General features: G+C 42.2%; 1 protein-coding gene across 1 annotated transcript in view; it reads right to left on the reverse strand.

The window, feature by feature from the left end:
- Positions 1–503: 503 nt before the first annotated feature.
- Positions 504–22,250, reverse strand: part of LOC126092718 (orexin receptor type 2-like) — a 120,186-nt gene continuing 98,439 nt past the window's right edge. The window contains exon 7 of the mRNA XM_049908441.1: positions 504–807. Within this exon, the coding sequence (XP_049764398.1) occupies positions 504–807 (304 nt within the window). The remainder of the gene's footprint in view (positions 808–22,250) is intronic.

The raw sequence follows: 22,250 nt of genomic DNA on the forward strand, positions 1-22,250 counted from the left end.
TCAGTGACACCAGTAATTGAAAACTAACATCACGAGGCGGCAGTACGGTAAAAACAGGGTGTTAAATAAGATATGGCACGAACACGAACCACGCACGGCTCGCTATTTAAGGACTGCACACTGAAATTCGCTTTAAATTTCGAGCTTCTCTGAAACTTTTCCTATCTTGAGGATTGGGTTTTTTTAAATTTAATACGTTAAACCGTAATAAGGAAATATAAAATGCAAGCAGAGAGACTGATGACATCGGTCTAGTCCCTTAACCCTGAACCAATCAACAAAAATCACTAAGGACGATTCCCAGTTACTCCAGGAAAAAAAAATCGTTTGGTATCAAAGGTATCTCTGTATCAGTGCGACAACTCGCTCTCACGTTTTGTCCAGCCCACACTATGCAGTGTCACTGCCAGTGTGCGGTGGTGACGTCTTGACTCGCGTACGTCACTGGAATCGCCGGCGAGCATGTAGCGGCAATTAACAGAGCTGCCACGTGCTCTCCCCATTCATCCCGCGGGGTCACTCTGCCGCAGGCGGCCGCTTCTTGCCGTTCTGCCGCGCCCTGTCCCGTGCTCTGGCTGTGCCACTCTCCGGCCCAGCAGAGCCGGCTTACGGTCGTTAAATTTAACTGCTGCCCCGCCCTGCCGATCCGCCCACGCGCATAACGCCGCTGCCGCCGCCGCCGACGCCGCCGCCTCCGCCTTCTCTCTGCTTCCGGATTTTATTTGGACGCCGCCGCGCGCTGCCGTTGTTTTATTTCCGGCTATTCGGCGCGTACGCAGCGCGATGTATCCGACGCGTGGGGCGTACCTGTGCCGTACACCGTGAATAATGGCGCAGCGTCTCCTAACGCCGGTGGCAGCAACGTTACAACCCGTCGTGTAATTCGTTACGCCGTCCGTCCAATCATTCATTAAAACAAAGTCTGACGCCGTAGTAAAGTCACGCGTTGTAGCCGGAGAAATATGAGATATTAATGAAAATTTACACTGAGTGAGCAAATCTCAGGCGCAGGTGAAGACACGTTGTGCTGCCGTGTGTCCTACTCCATACGACTGTGATCCATTTGCTGGCAAGAAACTCGCACACAGTCTTCACTTTGTGGGCTGGATCATTGTAGTGCACGAGCGACCAGGAAACTGCCTCTCGGTGTTCGGCGAATCCGATGAATTCTCACCCACAGATGATGGCAGACTCAAAAAACCTCTTGTTCTCTCACTGTTCCACCGCCGATTTCTGACAAGTGTCGGACATTTACTGTTACACTCACGCTCAGGACACAGTCTGCAGTGAAGCTAGCACTTTGAGCTTCTCTACAGCTACTGTTGAAACTTCAAGGATCGTAACGCCACACCCCGCTGCGAGCTAACATTGCAGTTTGGAATTTCACACAGGCAGTTATAACGGAACTGGGACACTCTGTTTATGTAACTGGATAACTACTGGAACGATATGTTAATTGTGATGTCACGGCCAGACACCACACTTGCTAGGTGGTAGCTTTTAAATCGGCCGCGGTCCATTAGTATACGTCGGACCCGCGTGTCGCCACTATCAGTGATTGCAGACCGAGCGCCGCCACACGGCAGGTCTAGAGAGACTTCCTAGGACTCGCCCCAGTTGTACAGCCGACTTTGCTAGAGATGGAACTGACACATAGCGCTCTCATTTGCCGAGACGATAGTTAGCATAGCCTTCAGCTACGTCAATTGCTACGACCTAGCAAGGCGCCATTTATCTTTTGCTGGTTATCTTATAAAGCCTGTACCGTCAGACCTATGTTCTCCAATTATGGAATAAAGTTAAGTATTCTACCAGTTACCTCCTGTTTGCTAGTCTTATTTCTCTGACCTGTTCCAGACCTCACGACCGTTTGCGTGAGCTTGAACAGCGTGCATTTCGGCCTCCTCAAGAAACACGGTGTTGGCACTTATGTCAACACCTCATTAATTACAAAATATTTCATGTTATTAAAGATGTATGGCCAGAGACTCTCTCTATCGGACCACGCGTCTAGAAGCGTCCAAGGTGCTCCTCCAGGCGGGTGCAAAACGAATGTCCGCAACGCAAAATAATAAACGCTAAAATGAAGATTTGGCCCGGTCTGACTACCCCCTGTAGCAGATCTTAGGATCTCTTAATTCTGTAAATTATAGTATAAACATAAATGAATGATGAAGGCAACTAATCATACTAAATGATAAACGTTTTTCCTGCTTATATATTTATTGTAGATCAAAAAACCTTTATATTACAAAGTTTACATTTACTAAGAAAAATTACTAATCAATTGCCTACCTCTGCCCCGTATTATGACTGCATGGGCTAATATCAATAACGCGAAATGACTGACATCATCTACGGGCCAAATACTAGAAGACACTACTTTGAAAGATGATCTGCGGTGTTATGGAACCTCAGTGGAAATAAACTAACGTGATCACAGCTGTTGAGCTTTTATAGCCCTAAGCAATTTGCAGTATCACCGTATGTACTGCGTCCGGTCATGGTTCTCGTACTGGTCTGCGACGATGGAAGAACTCTAGCCACAAATAAACTCTTTCGAACACTAGGACCGCAGAAGGCGGTCCTCTGACTAATATACTATGCTCTAGTACTGTCTTCTCCTCTCTGTGTTCTACAGACGAGAAACGCAAACTCCCAGCCACAAGGACGAAGTTCAGATAACGTCTCAACGTAAGTATAGCCAGAGGAAGTGCTCTCCATTACTGAACGCTGCGTACTCTACGACGACTCCCAATCCGGAGGAGAAGTCCAGAATCGTATAGATTCGCAAGAGTACAGCACCTAACTGTTATAACTATAAATTCTTCTGAGAGCAAAGACAGCAAGTCAGTCGATACCAACAACGCTCGAGCGACTGTCACCCACGTGCGCTCACAACGGAAGACCTCGTCTCTCCACCGCTGGCCTCCCAGCAAGGCTCGGCTCGGCTCTCGTAATTCCGAAAAACGAATCATATTCCCGAAAGCACGGAATATTCTCCCTCTATACAGATTCTTCCGAACGCCGACCAACCATATTTTAGTCTTTTGTCGTCCAGCACGGAAAGATTGCGAGGAAAAACCTATACTCGTACAATGGTACGCTTCTGAGTAAAAATCCTTCGAAATAACCCAGCCTGTGTGGTTTCCGAGGTGCCGCTTCTTCGTCCCTCTCACCTGCGTCCCAAGATTTGCAGAGTTCAGAAGTGTTATCCAGTTATACTTCCGGCCCTACTACAATAGCGGCCGATAGCGGCAGGTCGCCCCTGTATTGTGTCTTCGTGCTCAGGTTGTAAGCGTACTGTCATATCGCTGACTTAGTTGTGCAGTAACTTTGCGGGCAGCCGCGTCTGCAGAGTAGAGCGCGGGACACGGAACTGTTATGTTGCGTTGCGTGTAGCTCTGCATGTGAGAGGTATTGTTAGTATGGAAGTTGAAGTGGTGCTACAAGTGCTATTACAATAAAGTGATAAAATAAGCAAATGATTCAGACCAAAGTGCGTCAATAAGTAATTTAAAAATGAGCAGTGCTGCTGATAACGTATTTGTGTATCCTCTCGTTGCGTGTCGTACCATACAGTACCAATCATCTGCGCCGTGTTCGATCCCCGAGAATGAACTAATGTCAATCAGTAACACTATTTACCACAAAAGAGAGTATTTAAGTGCCAGTGTCTTGTAGCGAGCGTATGAACGTGCGTTCGATTATCGCGTTCTGCATCATCAGTAATCAGCCGCGCCGCGACGGTTACGCGCATGCTTGTACAACTGAGAACTGTGAACTGTAAATTTAACTTTGTGAACAGTGTTAAGATTTATTACTAGTGTCAAGGAGAACTGGTACCAGATATCTGTGTATGCGTGACGAGCTTAAGAACTTCCGTGCGATCGTTCGGCTTCCGCATTATCAACAACCACCCGCGTTTTGTCGGTTACGCGTACTCTCGTCCAAGTGATATTGTGGACAGATAATCATCAAGATTGTTAATTGGGATAAACATTTACGACTTAGAGTGTAAACACTGCAACCTGTGATTTCTTATCGTCTCAGAATATAGTTGTTCATACCAGATGTAGAACAGTGTTGTGCTTTGACGTTGAGTGGGTCCTCTAACTTGCTTGCATATTACATACATAATTTCAGGCAAGCCAGCAGCAGTGTGGAGCAGAGCAATACGACTGCCGCGGGATTACCAGGTACGTGGTGTGGATAGGGCGCACGGTCAAGAATAGCAGAAGTGGAGAAAACCGTTTTAGGTACCCAACTCCCATTAGTACTCCCGGACATGTTACATGGCGACCGTGACAGGACCTGCAATTTCGGATAAGAAGTGCCGTATAATTAGCTTGGAGTGTGAACTAATTGCGTATAAACAGTGATTGTTAGTTTATATTATTGAGTGACGTCACGTGAACTGTGGGATGCGTACGTCAAAGAGCTTGTGACACAGTGTATATACTCGTCCTGTCCTTGCCAGTGCAAAGAACTAGTGCTACAAAGTAAACATACTCCGCGGTGGTGCCCTTTTGACGACGCTAGCGGCATCTATGTGCGAAAGGGAACAGTTATTTGGCAGCCATTACGAAGACGACGCTAGTGGCACCTATGGGCAAAAGTGAAAACTTTTTGGCAGCCGTCACCGTATACGACGTAAGCGTCGCCTAGGAGCGACACAGCAAATATTACCACGCTTTGCAGAGAGGTTGCAGTTCTGACAGCCGGACGGCGTCAACTGAGTCGGCGCTACGCAACAGTCGCGACTACGGAGCCAGCAGACAACGCAAAGTTAAGTCGCGCATCACAATGTTACCTCACGCAACTGACGCAATGACAGTAATTAACTGGCAGTGCAGATTGCGTTCTATAACTACGTTATTACAAACAGTAACAGTTGAAATACTTTTGTTCACAAAATTGCAAACCATAATTTCTTTGCCGATCATACAGTAAAGTAAATGTCACTGCCAGATCCTGTATACTTAGTGGTCTAAATTTTTACCAACAGTTGATACAACTGCAGAACTATATCTACGTTAGCTTATATTTCTTTTTTTTTACGTGATCTTATATGTTATGTGTGCTTCTGAGCACGAATTATAGCATTGAGTGCATACGGCGTTGTAGTTTGGTTGTGGCTATTGCCATTCATTCTGTGCTACGAGTGTGGTGATTTGTTTATTGCACGCTTGAATGACTTATCTGTGGTTCAATACGGCAAATAATGAGGTTGGTGCAAGTGCAGTAGACAGAGAGGTGAAAGTAGACTCTGTAGGCGAAAGTAATCAGGTGGCAACGGAAATAGAAGCAAGGAGTAGTGAAGTGTCGGATGCCGGGTTAGGGGACAGTAGTCTATCAACACAGATGGGAAGTCCTAATGCAATGTCGTCACCAATCATGGAGACGCCTAGACGGGATGAGTGTAAACTTAGGCCTGACCTGTCCATCGTTGACATGCTCAAAACTTTAATGCAAGATAACAAACAATTAAGGCAAGATATTAAGCGATCAGTAGAGCATGAGTACAAATAATTAAGGGAAGATATTAAAGATGAGTACAAACAATTAAGGGAAGATATTAAACGATCTATAGTGCATGATTACAAACAAGTAAGGGAAGACATTAAGCGATAATTAGAGCAGATAAACGAAGGACTCAGTGAAAAGACCGACGAAACTAATGAGGCTCTAAAAAAGCGGGCTAAATCAAGTCATCAAAGGATAAATGAAGTTATCATTGAACTTGAGCAGAACGTTGCAGGCAAAAATAATCGTTTTGAAATAGTAGAATCGGATGTTGAAGAAGTGAAGGAAGAACTTACGAAAAGGGTTGAAGTTTACGACGAGCCTTTCGAACTACTATCGATGCTAATCAGTACCAACTACTTTGGGATTATATCGAGTAAACAGGGATGCAGTTTCTAGTCAACTCATGGATGTTTTGCCGAACTCAAAGATATATTAATAAGTTCTATGTCAATACCCGTTAAATGTCCATCTTTTAGTGTTCTTGTATGTAATACGTATTTTCACAGAACCCAGTTGTTCTAATTTTCCTAGTGTTAGATTCGAAGTATCGATTCTGATTAAGTAAGAGTATTATCACAACTTGGGGACTTATTCACATATTATTCCCAGCTGCAGGTTGTCAGTGGCAGGCCTGATTTATTTCACTTTTAGACGTGAGCACTGCAAGCACAACATAGACGATCATCACACCTACACACGCCATATGTACAACCACAATCGGAGTAGCGTTGGGTCATTTAAGGTGTAACAATGAGGTGTCAAATTTATTTTTTTTTTACTCTAGGGAGGTCATTTCCTCAAAGATACTGTAACAAATCTCATATTTAACATGACTAATTATCTCTTTTAATCAACAATACCGCAAAGAGAGCGTGCACATACTGTGGCATCTGCAGCTCGCTAGCTAAATAGTAATATGGCCGATTTCTGCAGAAAACACTCTGTTAGGTTTAGGTTCTAATCTCGCTAGAGAGATAAACATATCTTTTACTTCTTCTTTTAGAGAACTATAAGCTTCCAGACTGAAAACCATTAAGGAAATCTTAATTTCACCACATTTCATAAAAAAAATGGTTCAACTGCCTCTTAGCACTATAGGACTTAACATCCGAGGTCATCAGTCCCCTAGAACTTAGAACTACTTAAACCTAACTACCCTACGGACAACACACACATCCATGTCTGAGGCAGGATTCGAACCTACGACAGTAGGTACTTCAATAATTGTCACTCTGTATATTGTAGAGTTTCTAGTAAGCCTTCCTTTATATGGTTCTGAATTCAGTCACTAGATTGAAACAACTTCAAGGAAACTTCAGGTTTTCCTAGTTACACTATCCTCCATTTACAACACCCCCCCCCCCCCCCTATGCTTGAACGTTACACTCACCTTTTGCGAGCTGCAGAACACAAAATGTTAGTTTTCGTAATGTTGAAAATATTAACCCGGCGGCGGACGCGTGGCGGCATACAGTGCCGCCAATTTTGTTTTCGTTCAATGATTACTTCAGCGCGCCGAGCACACAACAGTGGTGCTAGATATGCTTCGATTGTTTAGTCACACGCCAAACTGCATTACTGCGCCGTCATTATACCCACCATAACAGCTGTTACTCACCTGTGAAGTGGACGACTGCACCGAGAAGGCACTGTGTACCGCACGCGCCCGGTAATGTAAGTACATGTAGCCGTACCACTATCGACTGTTTTGATGATTAGAAGCTTTATTAACATGCCTTTGGTATTAGAATTATTTTATTGTCTCCCAGGTCCGCACACAGGAAAGGACTAACACCAGAAGAAATTGAGCGTCTTCTTCTGCAATCATCTGACGAAGAAGATTATGCAGATTTCTCTGACAGCGATGAGGAAGCAGAAATAATTGAAACTGCAGATCATTCCAGCGAATCTGAGCAGTCATCCGTTGACGGGAATGAAGTGAAAGGAATGTCACATGATGACTGCCATTTTTATTTTGGTAAGGACCAAGAAACTTTGTGGATAAATAATTCGTTAGCACTACTAGGGAAACCAAAACGTAAGAATATAATCAAAGTCCTACCTGGCCCGAAACGCAATGGTAGAGAAGCTAAAACTGAAACTGAAAGTTTTCTCAATTTGTTTGATCCTGAGATAATTGATTATGTCGTTGCAAACACAAACAAGTACATAAATAACAAGAGATCATCTGTGAATTACTCAAGGGCTAGAAATTGCAAAACTACTTCTGCTTCTGAAATAACGGCTCTTTTAGGAGCACTGTATCTCATTGCTGTACAAAAAGGAGGACGCACAAATGTATTAGAACTGTGGACATTAAGTGGAACAGGAATGATTATTCTAAGGGCAGTATTTAGCTACAAGCGCTTTCTGTCCTTGCTCCGCTCACTCAGGTTTGACAATACGTCTACAAGAAAAGAACGACTAGCAACTGATAAACTTGTTGCCATCCGCAATCTCCACTCAGCATTTCTGAACAGCTGCAGAAATAACTACAGTCCAGGGGAGTTCACAACCATTTCGCGGACGTTGTGGTTTTGTTCAGTGCATTCCTAAGTATGGATTGAAGTTGTATGCATCGTGCGATAGCAAGACATTTTATACTTTTAATTTTGAAGTATTCCGCGGCAGACAGAATCCTGGCCCATATGTTGCGTCTAACCAGCCAATGGATATTGTGAAGAGATTGGTTGAGCCAACCAAGGGAACTCACAGGAATGTAACTACGGTCAACTACTACAGTAGTTACCCTGTAGCCCAGCATCTTTTAGAAAATGGGCTAACGTTCATTGCAACATTGAAAAAGAACAAGAAGGAAATTCCTCCGGAATTTTCGCCCAACAGATCGCGAGAAATTGGAAATTGTCTTTTCGGATTTCAAGTTGACTTCTGTCTTTTTTCGTGCCAAACAAAATGGAACAAGGCTGTGCTTTTCCTGTCGTCAATGCATGCAACTGCTGAAATCGACACCGCTACAGGCAAGTCTGTTGTAAATTAGGACTACAATGCAACAGAAGGTGGAGTAGGTACTGTGGATTATATGTGTACATCGTACTCTACACAAAGGACCACAAGAAGATTGCCCTTAGCATTGGTTTTTTGTTATCTGGATATTGCTGGGATAAATTCCCAGGTCTTGGTTTTTTGCAAACAATCCAGAGAAAAGATTCAGAAGAAGAACCTACCTAACAAACCTGGCCTTGGCTCTGATGGAGTGTCATTTGAAAGAAAGAGCTCAGCTCTCTACTCTACCACGAGATAATCAAGGATTTCTGTCACCTCATCAATCAATTCCCGCCAATCACGATAAGACTGTAAGAAGGTGTGGGAGGTGCCACCTTTGTGGTGGTAAAAAAAAATAAAACTACTGTCACTTGCAATAGCTGGAAAAGAATCGTTTGCAAGGAACATTGCCACAATGTTGTCACATGTAATGATTACAGAGCTTCTCCGGAGGAAGAAAGTGTGTGATTCTTGATATGTATTTACTGATTACATTATTCTTTATTATTACTGCAAAGTTTTTATACATATTACACGTTTTTGTAAAACTTGCCTTAACAATGCTAAAAATCGAATCATATCTGTGGTTATAATTTATTTAGAATTTGTTTTTAAAGTAGCGCTTAGGAAATATCCTAGTAACGTATGTCAGATATTCTGTAACAATTTTAATTTTCCCGTGGACCTTGGATATATGTATACAGATCATATTAAAAGTTGCTGTTAAGGGTGATGTTATAAACAATAAATAATTAATTCCACCAAAAAATTAAAAGAAACTCCTTTTTTATGTATTTAAATGTAGCGCCCGCTGACGCAACAATCTTAAGGGCGCGTGCCGCAAGGTTAAACAAACGTAAACGAACACCATTCTCTATCGTTTCGATTAACGACGTGATTGCTAATTAGTGGCACATAACAATGTATTAATTTAATTATCATAAAAGATACAGTGGGGTTTCATGCGGCACCTTTTCTGCTGCTCAGTAAGAACAAAGAATCTTCATATAGTGATAATATGCACTGTAGGTACTTTACATACAAGATGTTAGAATTGTAAGAGCAGACGTTGTGATCATTGGTACCGACTTCAGTGTGTTACTTGTTTCTTCTGAGTGTAACATTCGTCCCACAAATGTGTCACATAATTTACTACCTGATGTTTTCTGCACTGTCGTAATTGCACCACTACGTGGACTACTCCTGTCAGTCTAGACTGACCGTTATGCATCCACGTGTCAATATTTCGACACGTGAACTTCTGCCCAGGGGAAAATAAGCATTAATGACTTGGTCTTCCCACATGTTCTTGGATGTACTAACAAACCTAAAAACATACTACTCCTAAGACGTATGACTATTATCCTGTAAATGAAGTAGATTCTAATGTCATGTTGTTCAGTACACTGTTCTCAGTCACCAAAAACAAAATAATTCCCTAACACCCTGTACATAAAGCATTACAACTTTTGGATTATTTGACGATTTATTTTAAATTTAAAAGAGTATATCTGTAACCAGGCGATATACCATCAGATCTCCGGTAAAACAGCATCCACAATGTCCCAAAGAAAGCAAGACCCGTCAAGTGCGAAAATTGTTGGACGCTTAGCTTAAAAGGTCATACAGCCAACTTGTTGACAAGAATAATATACAGGAGTATGGGAAAGAAAATTGAAGATCTGTTACATTAGGATCAGTATGGCTTTAGGAAACGTAGAGGCACCAAGAGGCAGTTCTGACATTGTGGTTGACAATGGAAGCAAGACAGAAGAAACATCAAGACACCTTCAGAGGATTTGTCGAGCCGAAACAGCGTTCAACGCTGTCATATGGTTCATGATATTTTGAAGTTCTGATTAAAAAAGGAGGAAGCTATAGGAAAAGACGGATATACTATGCGTATAAGAACCTAGATTGAACAATAATAATGGAAGACCAATAATGTAGTGATCGGATTAAAATCTGGTTAAGCAATGGTGTTGCCCCTTGCCCCTGCTGTTCAATCTATACATAGAACAAGCGACGACGGAAGTAAGCAGATACTGGGACTAAAATACAAGGTGAAAGGACATCAATGACGTGATTCGCTGACAACATTGCTACCCTCAGTGAAAGCGAAGAAGAATTACGGGCTCTGTTAAATGAACGAACAGTCTAATGATACTGAATATGGACTGAGAGTAAGTCGAAGAAAGACGAAAGTAGTGAGAAGTACCGGAAATGAGAAAAAACGCGAAAGTTTTCAGAATTTCGGATCACAAAGTAGATGAAGTTAAATAATTCTGCTATGTTACGAAGTTCTGCTACATAGGCAGCAAAATAACCCATGACGGACGAAGCAAGATGGATGTAAAAACCAGACTAGAACTGGAAAAAGGGCATTCCTCGCCAAGAGAAGTTCGCTAGTACAAACATGTTCTTATTTTGATGAATAAATTTCTGAGAATTTACGTATGTGTGAAAACCGAAACACAAGAGAATCAAAGCTTTAATGATGTGGAGCTATAGGTGAATGTCGAAAACTAGGTGGACGATTAGGTAAAGAACTAGGGAGATCTCCGCAGAATCGGCGAGCAAAGGATGAGAGAGTCAGTGATAGATACATTTGTTTTTGCATGACATTTATAACTTGAGGTTAATTCATGTCATTGGTATTTTACTGAATGCTACTTGTATATACATAAAATCTCTGTGCCTTGATGGAACTTCATGCAAACTTCACCGTTGGAGGGAAGCTGTCTAGGAAAGACCCGTTTCCATGTCCTGGCTTCTTACAGTTTTAATCAATCAAGAAGTATCACAACAGCAACCACCGTATTCTAAATCCATACACTGTACCAGTATGACGATACTATAGCAACGGCGCGTGATACTTGTAACGAAGGTTGTACACGAATAGAATTTGTTGTGTCCCATTTCCTTTACTGAGAATTTCATTGAAGCCTACCACCGATCTTTTCATAAATATATTTAATGTTTGTACGAAATGTTCGAAGTATGCTAGCAGTATTCATAGTTGTGTCTTCAAGAGCTAAACGTTCACCGTTTAACTGAGTGTGAGTTGCCTTTCTTCAGTGTAGGTTAAGAAAATGGGAGCACTTCTTAAGTAATAACACTCCTTACAGTATATTATTTATCGATGACGATTTCCTAAACACAAAGAACGGTGTCGGTTTTTTGGGGAACTATGGAATCCTGTCTCTTTACTAAGAAATGGAACGTACTTTTATTATGGGTGATAAAATAGACTCGTAGCCGGTTGCTGCCGCTCGTTGTATTCCCCTTCAATTACCAGCGACTGCTCGGAGGAAGGAACTCAAATTGAATAATCCACTTCCCCGGCGATTCCAATCTCATAAGATCTCTTCGCTGGTATCACTTGAGTTGTCAGTGTTCCGGAAATAGGGCACGGTTTATTTGAAACGACGACATTTCAGTTCTCAAGTAGCAAACACTGAGACAGCTATCCGAAACTAAGTTTTAGAGTTTTTGTCGTTTCATTAACGGAAACTCGCAGCACATAAAACAGACTTCAGAATATGAATTTCGTTACAAGGAACACGCCATTCTTCGACTAGCCAACAAGCACGTTGAATTCTATTGCAGCGTCGAATGATTCCCGAAGCAGTTTTACGTTACTTACTTAAAAGAGCTCCCCAAACACGACGCATTTTAGAGCTCTTTCACCAAGAGCGATACAGGTTTATTATAGCACACATGTTTTACGGAGATAAGTACGTCTCACCTGACGTGTTGCGTTCACATTTAGACTACACTCCTGGAAATTCAAATAAGAACACCGTGAATTCATTGTCCCAGGAAGGGGAAACTTTATTGACACATTCCTGGGGTCAGATACATCACATGATCACACTGACAGAACCACAGGCACATAGACACAGGCAACAGAGCATGCACAATGTCGGCACTAGTACAGTATATATCCACCTTTCGCAGCAATGCAGGCTGCTATTCTCCCATGGAGACGATCGTAGAGATGCTGGATGTAGTCCTGTGGAACGGCTTGCCATGCCATTTCCACCTGGCGCCTCAGTTGGACCAGCGTTCGTGCTGGACGTGCAGACCGCGTGAGACGACGCTTCATCCAGTCCCAAACATGCTCAATGGGGGACAGATCCGGAGATCTTGCTGGCCAGGGTAGTTGACTTACACCTTCTAGAGCACGTTGGGTGGCACGGGATACATGCGGACGTGCATTGTCCTGTTGGAACAGCAAGTTCCCTTGCCGGCCTAGGAATGGTGGAACGATGGGTTCGATGACGGTTTGGATGTACCGTGCACTACTCAGTGTCCCCTCGACGATCACCAGTGGTGTACGGCCAGTGTAGGAGATCGCTCCCCACACCATGATGCCGGGTGTTGGCCCTGTGTGCCTCGGTCGTATGCAGTCCTGATTGTGGCGCTCACCTGCACGGCGCCAAACACGCATACGACCATCATTGGCACCAAGGCAGAAGCGACTCTCATCGCTGAAGACGACACGTCTCCATTCGTCCCTCCATTCACGCCTGTCGTGACACCACTGGAGGCGGGCTGCACGATGTTGGGGCGTGAGCGGAAGACGGCCTAACGGTGTGCGGGACCGTAGCCCAGCTTCATGGAGACGGTTGCGAATGATCCTCGCCGATACCCCAGGAGCAACAGTGTCCCTAATTTGCTGGGAAGTGGCGGTGCGGTCCCCTACGGCACTGCGTAGGATCCTACGGTCTTGGCGTGCATCCGTGCGTCGCTGCGGTCCGGTCCCAGGTCGACGGGCACGTGCACCTTCCGCCGACCACTGGCGACAACATCGATGTACTGTGGAGACCTCACGCCCCACGTGTTGAGCAATTCGGCGGTACGTCCACCCGGCCTCCCGCATGCCCACTATACGCCCTCGCTCAAAGTCCGTCAACTGCACATACGGTTCACGTCCACGCTGTCGCGGCATGCTACCAGTGTTAAAGACTGCGATGGAGCTCCGTATGCCACGGCAAACTGGCTGACACTGACGGCGGCGGTGCACAAATGCTGCGCAGCTAGCGCCATTCGACGGCCAACACCGCGGTTCCTGGTGTGTCCGCTGTGCCGTGCGTGTGATCATTGCTTGTACAGCCCTCTCGCAGTGTCCGGAGCAAGTATGGTGGGTCTGACACACCGGTGTCAATGTGTTCTTTTTTCCATTTCCAGGAGTGTATTTTCGTTAGCGTACTGCATCCAAAGACCGCTTGATTATTTACGGGCTATGATAGGGGAGATGAGTAGATCAGCCATAGTAACCCCAGTAACAAGGAGGAGTTGTGCGAGATAAAAGGAAGATGGTAGTGGTGTTTCTATATCTGAAAGATGACGCCTATTCAAATTTCGCGCCAGTCGTGCAAATCAGGCAGGCTTTAAATGATATCATGAGCGTTTCTTCTCTTTGAGACTAGACGTTGTGAGTTGATGTTGGTAAAGAATGCCTTTAAGACCACGAAGACGCCATTATTGAACGAGGTCATGTAATAGCGTTACGAGAAGCTGGCTGTTCCTATCACGATATTGCAGGAACTTAGGAACTTAGCCACTGCACACGATTTCTGGCAGCGGTGGTCACGGGAAGAAACGACTGCTTGGCACTACCGACAGGGAATACCTTCGTGTACGGAGCGGCGCATTGTTGCGTCTGCAACAGCCATTCTTGTAGCCAGAATGAGATTTTCACTCTGCAGCGGAGTGTGCGCTGATATGAAACTTCCTGGCAGATTAAAACTGTGTGCTGACAGAGACTCGAACTCGGGACCTTAGCCTTTAGCGGGCAAATGCTCTACCAACTGAGCTACCCAAGCACGACTCATGCCCCGTGTGGTGTCACCGCCAGACACCACACTTGCTACGTGGTAGCCTTTAAATCAGCCGCGGTCCGCTAGTATACGTCGGACCCGCGTGTCGCCACTGTCAGTGATTGCAGACCGAGCGCCGTCACACGGCAGGTCTAGAGAGACGTCCTAGCACTCGCCCCAGTTGTACAGCCGACTTTGCTAGCGAAGCTACACTGATAAATGCGCTCTCATTTGCCGAGACGATAGTTAGCATAGCCTTCAGCTACGTCATTTGCTACGACCTAGCAAGGCGCCATTTATCTTTTGCTGGTTATCTTATAAAGCCTGTACCGTCAGACCGATGTTCACCAATTATGGAATAAAGTTAAGTATTACATCAACTACGTACTTTAATTGCTATATCAATTACATTGTAATGTTCCAGACCTCACGCCAGCCTGCCTGAGCTAAGCGCGTGCATTTCGGCCTCCTCTAGCAACACAATACCCCGCCCTCACAGCTTTACTTCTGTCAGTACCTCGCCTCCTACCTGCCAAACGTTACAGAAGCTCTCCTGCGAAACTTGCAGAACTAGCACTCCTGAAAGAAACGATATTGCGGAGACATGGCTTAGCCACAGCCTTCGCAATATCCTTTCTTTCAGGAGTGCTAGTTCTGCAGGGTTCGCAGGAGAGCATCTGTAAAGTTTGGAAGGTAGGAGGCGAGGTACTGGTAGAAGTAAAGCTGTGAGGACGGCTCGTGAGTCGTGCTTGGGCAGCTCAGTTGGTAGAGCACTTGCCCGCGAAAGGCAAAGGTCCTGAGTCTCGGTCAGGCGCACAGTTTTAATCTGACAGGAAGTTTCAATTCTTGTAGCATTTCGAATCGAAGTGACACAATTAATCGTTACAAATCGGTTACTTCAAGGACAGCTCCGATCCAGAAGACTTGAAGCGTACATTCCATTGACCCCAAACCAGCGCTATTTGTGACTTCAGTGGTGTCAATGGAGATCTCATTGGAGGGCGTAGTGGAGGTGTGTTACGTTTTCTGATGAAAGACGGTTCTGCTTCGGTGCCATTGATTCCCGTATGTTGTTTAGTAGTAGGCCTGTCTGTTTGCGGCCTAGACACACTGCACCTATACCTGGAGTTCTGGTCTGCGATGCGGTTTCGTTCACGGCAGGAGCGCTCTCGTGGCTATCCCGCGCACCCTCACTGCAAATTTGTAGGTCAGTTTGGTGATTCGACTTGTTGTAATATCTTTCATGAACACCATTCCAATGTGTGTTTACCATCAGGATTACTCTGGGTCGCATACAGCTGTTGGAACCCAACACGGTGTAGAATGTGTCATCATGTCGCCTTGCCATCTCGACCACCAGATCTGTCTCCAGTCGAGCACGTACGGAACCTCATTGGACGACAACTCCAGCATCATCTACAGTCCGCATTAATCCCAGCACGGCCAAGTGCAAGGCATGGAACTTATCCCACAAACTGATACCTGCCATTCGTACGAGACAATAAATACACTTCCGCTTGTTTTTATTGAACATTCTGGCTGTTACACAGGTTACTAACGTACCGGCATTTCACATCTGCAAGGGTAGTCTGTCACAAACTCTCCATTTTCAGATGAGTCAGCTTCCTTTGAACCGTGGCTTCCAAAGTAATTGTTCAATCGTCAGCTGAGCTATATTTTGATACGGTGTTAATTTATGCTGAAGACTTTATTGTGTGGTCAAATGATTCTAAATATGAAAGGGAGATGATTATATTGTGTAGGATTTTTATGGATTTAGGTCAAATTGGTGAGATACTGAATGGACGTGGTTAGCATGAGAACGGGAGTGTTATAAATGTAATAATTTTTTATCATAATTTCGTGAAAATAAAATTTTTATGGAGTATTGTGGTTGTGGACATCAAAGGGTTGCACCGAGAAAAATTGAATGTGCAATTGTATTTTATGTGGATAACGAGTATGGAACGTAATCAGATATCCTGTAACGATGTTTTAAGTCATAGTATTTAGATTATCGACTTGCAGATGTTTTAGATGTTGAAATTGTTTCAGCTATTTATATATATTTTAATTCTACTTGAGGACAACAAAAATATTTACAAATCAGGTTTTAGGTTTCACAGGTAATGACCCTCTTCAAGCCTGACCGTGAGTACAAACATTACGTTAGTCATATCGAATCACCATTTTTTGATTTGTTAATATTTTTGTGATCCTCTACTAGAATAAAAATATATAGACATTTTCTATAATCATTGAGAATACTGAGTAATGGAATACTTCTAAATAGTTCTTAAAACCAATTTTTGCACTGCTTTTGATACCAGGTTTGATGTGATTAGCTCATGGAAGCTGAAAACCGATTATTTAATTGTAACAAAAGATGCTCCTGGCTGTCAATATAAGTTCACAATGTCAGGCACAATGTCTAGAAAGGAAACAGAAAGTTAAATTGTGTATCATGTGTGGACAGCTGATTGTGCAAGCACGTTTAATGTCTTTGGCATGAAGTGAATCAGTTTCATGCAATCTTATGTTGTAGTCGAAAGTATGTGTCAAATTTAATATTTGAAAATAAGTAATATATAAAATATTGGTCCAGTGCTGCTATCTATGACTGTTGAAAACATTAGATACATGATAACTATATCACAAGGTATACATTTAAGATATTCTGCATAGCAAAGTCCGAGATCTGCGTGTCTCTACATCCAACCGTCTGTAATATCCAGTTATATCTTGACAAAATATATACTCGGTTTACTTTATGAGACGGAAATATACGTTATCGTTTTACAGTTAGATGATATAATGAGAAGACTAGAAAAGGGGAATCATTATATAGGCGCAGCTGTACGTAAAGAAAATGGCAGAACTGTAGCTCATGTACGAAAGAGAACACTCGCAGCACACTTGTACAGTCAATACTGGAATATTGCTGACGTGTTCGGGCTATGTATTTGTCCTTAATAACTATGAGTGTATACAGAATAGAGTGAAGCAAATGGTCACAGCTTCGTTTGACTGGCAGGAGAGAGTAACAGGATTGCTGAAAGAACTTAGCTGGCCGCCACTGGAAGGAACACATTGTACAGTTCCTTAGAAATTGCTTCGAAAGTTCCATGAACCAGTTTTAACGCTAAAACAACGAACATTTTACAGTACTCGACACATAGATCCCATACGGATCACTAAATAAAGTTAGGCTTATAAAAGTCTGTAACTGTTCATCCATAACTCAATTCTTTTTTCTTCCAAGTAAGTTACGTAACTGTACAATACTTTTATTTATGGATGAGTGCGAACCAGTCAAAAATAATGGCTCTGAGCACTATGGGACTTAACTGCTGTGGTCATCAGTCCCCTAGAACTTAGAACTACTTAAACCTAACTAACGTAAGGACATCACACACACCCATGCCCGAGGAGGATTCGAACCTGCCACCGTAGCGGTCGCGCGGTTCCAGACTGTAGCGCCTAGAACCGTTCGGCCACTCCGGCCGGCGAACTAGTCACAGTCTCCAGTATAAATTAAGATAAAATGGTTTTACAGGCTGCGACGTAGCCTTGAGAAAAAGCAGTGGTTTTGAAAGTAAAGACCTCGTTTCTTTATTTTCCGTTTGATAACAAAAATTGTCGTCAGACGCTACGTGGTGGCCCTCTTCTGATGTTTAAAACACAATCTCGTAAAGAGATGTAAAGTAATGCTTTGCTTTATATTTATAGACGATGCAGTGATATGTGGTTAGTGAGTATAGCTGTCGACAACCACTGAGTACCATATTGGGAGTAGATGTGCAATTAATCTCTATCACATTTCAGTGCGATTGTCTACTTTGGTTAAGAGGTCCAAAGATTTGAAATATGGATTTAGTGACTGACAGCTGTCAGCTGCTCAGTTCTTTGTTTTCCAATTAATTACCTAATTAACTTAATACGCAGTACTTCTCGGTTGCTACAGTTATTCCTCCTACTTACATTTCAGTTTTTGTTAGCTGTCACTAAATTACTTTCTTTCCTAATTCGCTATCTTCTTTCTACGCCACCATGATCTGTTTTTTGTGTATTTCAAACAATTTTGCATTCGTGGTATACAATATTAGCTGAAACGAAGAAATTTCATTTATGATACAATTGGAAAACAAAGTAGTGCTTCAATATTACAACTAATGTAATTCATAAACATTTATTTGAGGTTAAAGAGATAACAGACATTAAAATACATCTGTTGATATGTTGAATTATAACGACACTTCAGCGTAATTTCCCCAGATTGTATTTGTTCGATTTTGTGGGTGAAAAATGATCGTTCAATTGACTCAACATCGTTACAGAAAAGTAATAACTACACCATCAGCTTTAAACATAAAATTAATTTTTACATAAGAAGGTTACACAGTTCAACCACACATTAAATCTGATCCACCACAGACACTGAACAACAACTATGTCACTATTGATATTAATACATTAACAGTACGAAAAGTTTCTATAAACTGTCAAACAGTGTCAGACTGTTTAGCAAAGATAACTCTTTTGGTTATCATACATGATTCATTCATTATCTTTCGACAGGTTAAGCTGTAGTGTGAAAAATATTGTTAAAGAAGAGTAATAATAATATGATAATTTAATAACAAGTCTGTATAAAATTCTTACCATTGATGTTTGAAGATAAGGAAATCCTGCCTAGCGCACGATCGGTTTGAAGAGAAATTAGCTCGAAAATATTTTTATCAGTTATAAATTTTACAACAGCTCAGCACATACATTGTACACCGTAAACAGGAGTGTACGTTATAGAATATGAGAAATGTACACATTCTTTACTTACGATAGTGCTAATAATAAAAATAAATTTAACGTCTTTGAAAGACGTAGTTCTGATGAATAACGTATTTACATATAAAAATATTGATTGTTCGTAAAACTAAACATTAAATTTTTTTCATTGTTTGCACATAAATTCTTAGCGATATTTCGATCAAACGACAACTACTGAGATAAGTATTCCAATTGCATGATTTATTTCAATCAGTACGCAGAGATAGTTCTGCAACCATATTCTTTTCTTGAATACTTTTATTTATTAATACAATAAACAACATCTGAGATTCAGTGCAAGCACTTCCGGAAAATAAATTTTTCAAACACACACGCACACACACATATCAGTCCTTTCCAAATAGTGATTTCTCCCCATATCCTCTCGTCTTTCAAGTCTCATTTAGTTTCCAGTCTATTCTGATGCCGTTCTTATGGCACATTTGAAAAATAGCATAGCTCTGCAAAGCAGTTTAACACTGGTGATCATGGTTTATTAAAAAGTATATACTCATTTCCACTCTGTGACAAATTTGGCAGTCAGCAGGTTACTAAATAGTAACTTATACTGCTAAGGTATCTGTCAATCTTCACTTTGCGTAACCAAGACGGGATGATTTTAGTTTTGGTCACGTCTTCTGAAGAAAATACTGTACTGAGGTAGATAGCATAATGGACTAACACTCTGCCGCAGACTCGTTCCTTGTTAGTGAGTAACCAATTTTATATGGATTCAAGACATCGTCGTGAAAAATCGTCCTATTAATTTCCAATCCGTCGAGAAGATTTCTAAGCTAAACACTGCAAGAACTCTCTGTGCTTTGAATCATTAATATTCCTTTTACTAATTGTTTTAATTTACAGCACATTACTCACCGACCCAATTCGAACTTGTCACGTTAGATGTCAACATCAACGAATGTATCTGATAGGATATGTCACGAACGATGTTAACTATCAGTTACAACCTTTTGTGAACCCCTGGACACCTCAACGTTTCTGTTCTCCTTGGCTGAGAGAGAATCAGAATACTGATTCGTTTTTGTTTCCGATAAAATAATGTAAGTCACTATTTTGTTAGAAACACATTTGCTTTATATTGCATTGTTAACACGAGGCGTGTTTGATATGGTATAGTAACGCACACAAAAGACGTTTGCTTTCATGTTTGTTACTTTTAGGATACATGCAGTGTTTACAAGCAGTCCACTTGTGTAGCAAACACAAATTTTACCACCGTTTCATAAACTCAAAGCACACAAATCAGTAACTAGAAATGCTGCTACTGCATATTCCATTTCTCAAACACAAAGTGGACAAGAAACTTCAAAAAGTAAAAATTATAAGGAATTTGTTGATGTATTAGTATTAGACGTAACAATAACTACGGATTTGATTTATCTAACACAATTTAAAAAAAGGGTTAAAATCATATCCTGGAGACTATCTCTAATAGTTTTCCTAGCGACACAGAACTTAAACATCACAACTGAGTATAGTGACTCCCACTGCTAACAGTACTTTCGTTCAGTGTTCTTGGAAATCAAGAATTTTTCAGGAAAACGTGTAAGAATGTAGAATGTGGAAGCTGGTAATGAGGAGGGTCCGGGAGCTGTGGTTCAAAAATGCTGTCGCTAACGGGCAGTGAAAGCTAAAGTTTAGCGCTTAAGTCCCAGTCCGGCACACCCATTTAATTTGCCTGAAAATTTCGAGGATGTAGTATGCTTCTACACTGTTTCACTATTTATCGTACCACGTCTTAGTACTTAGTTAATAATTAAATTTAAGAAGTTTACTGTTCTGAACACCGTCTGAGGCTTAGCTTTTAATGGATATTATACTATCCCGAGTGAAAGTGGAGAAGAATTACATGATCTGCCGAACAGAATGAACAGTCTAATGAGTACAGAGTATCGATTGAGAGTAAATCGCAGTAAGAGGAAGGTAATGAGAAGTAGCAGAAATGAGAACAGCGAAAAACATAACATCAGGATTGATGGTCACAAAGTCAATGAAGTTAAGGAATTCTGCTATCTAGGCAGTAAAATAACTAATGACGGACGGAGCAAGGAGGACATCGAAAGCCGACTAGCAATAGCAAAATGGGCATTCCTGGCCAAGAGAAGTCTACCAATAACAAATATCGGCCTTAATTTGAAGACGAAATTTCTGAGAATGTTCGTCTGGAGTACAGCATTGTATGGTAGTCAAACATGGACGTGGGAAAACCGGAACAGAAGAGAATCGAAGCATTTGAGATGTGGTGCTACAGACGAATGTTGAAAATTAGGTGGACTGATAAAGTAAGGAATGAAGAGGTTCTGCGCAGAATCGGAGAGGAAAGGAATATAAGAGAACACTGATAAGGAGAAGAGACAGGATGATAGGACATCTGTTAAGACATCAGGGAATGACTTCCGTTGTACTATAGGGAGCTGTAGAGAGCAAAAAGTCTAGAGGAAGAGAGAGATTGAAATACATCCGGTAAATAACTGAGGACGTAGGCTGCAAGTCCTACTCTGAGATAAAGAGGTTAGCAAAGGAGAGGAATTCGTGGCGGACCGTATCAACCAGTGACAAGAGTGATGACACAAAAAAATGCTTTTCTAAATACATATATTGAGCTAAGGACACTGTAACTTACCAAATTGTTCATTTGGTAGCCTACATCATATAAAATTTCTACTGAAATGGAAACCTAACTTGGAAACTATAATTTTTTAGAGTATGGTATTGTAGGCGACTTGCCTACAACAAATAATTTCATAGCCGTCCGGTATAATGAGTTAACGAAGTAATATTTATTAGTGAAAACTCACAATGAGAAGAAACTAAAACAACAGAGAAGTAACAAAAACTAGGAGATCCTATAGTCTTACGGCAAAGATAAAAAACAACACATGACCAAAAAAAAAAAACTCTCGCGCACTTTTGATCTCACTTTGCACCAGACATGAAAAATATCACTGCCACACAGCCCCCCCCCCCCCCCCCCCCATTAAAGTGCGGAGTCCCAGGGATATCTTGATACTTGAATTTTATGCGACGTCCAGCTCTGGTGTGCGT

This window comes from Schistocerca cancellata, chromosome 7, assembly GCF_023864275.1.
Source record: "Schistocerca cancellata isolate TAMUIC-IGC-003103 chromosome 7, iqSchCanc2.1, whole genome shotgun sequence".
Taxonomy (NCBI): domain Eukaryota; kingdom Metazoa; phylum Arthropoda; class Insecta; order Orthoptera; family Acrididae; genus Schistocerca; species Schistocerca cancellata.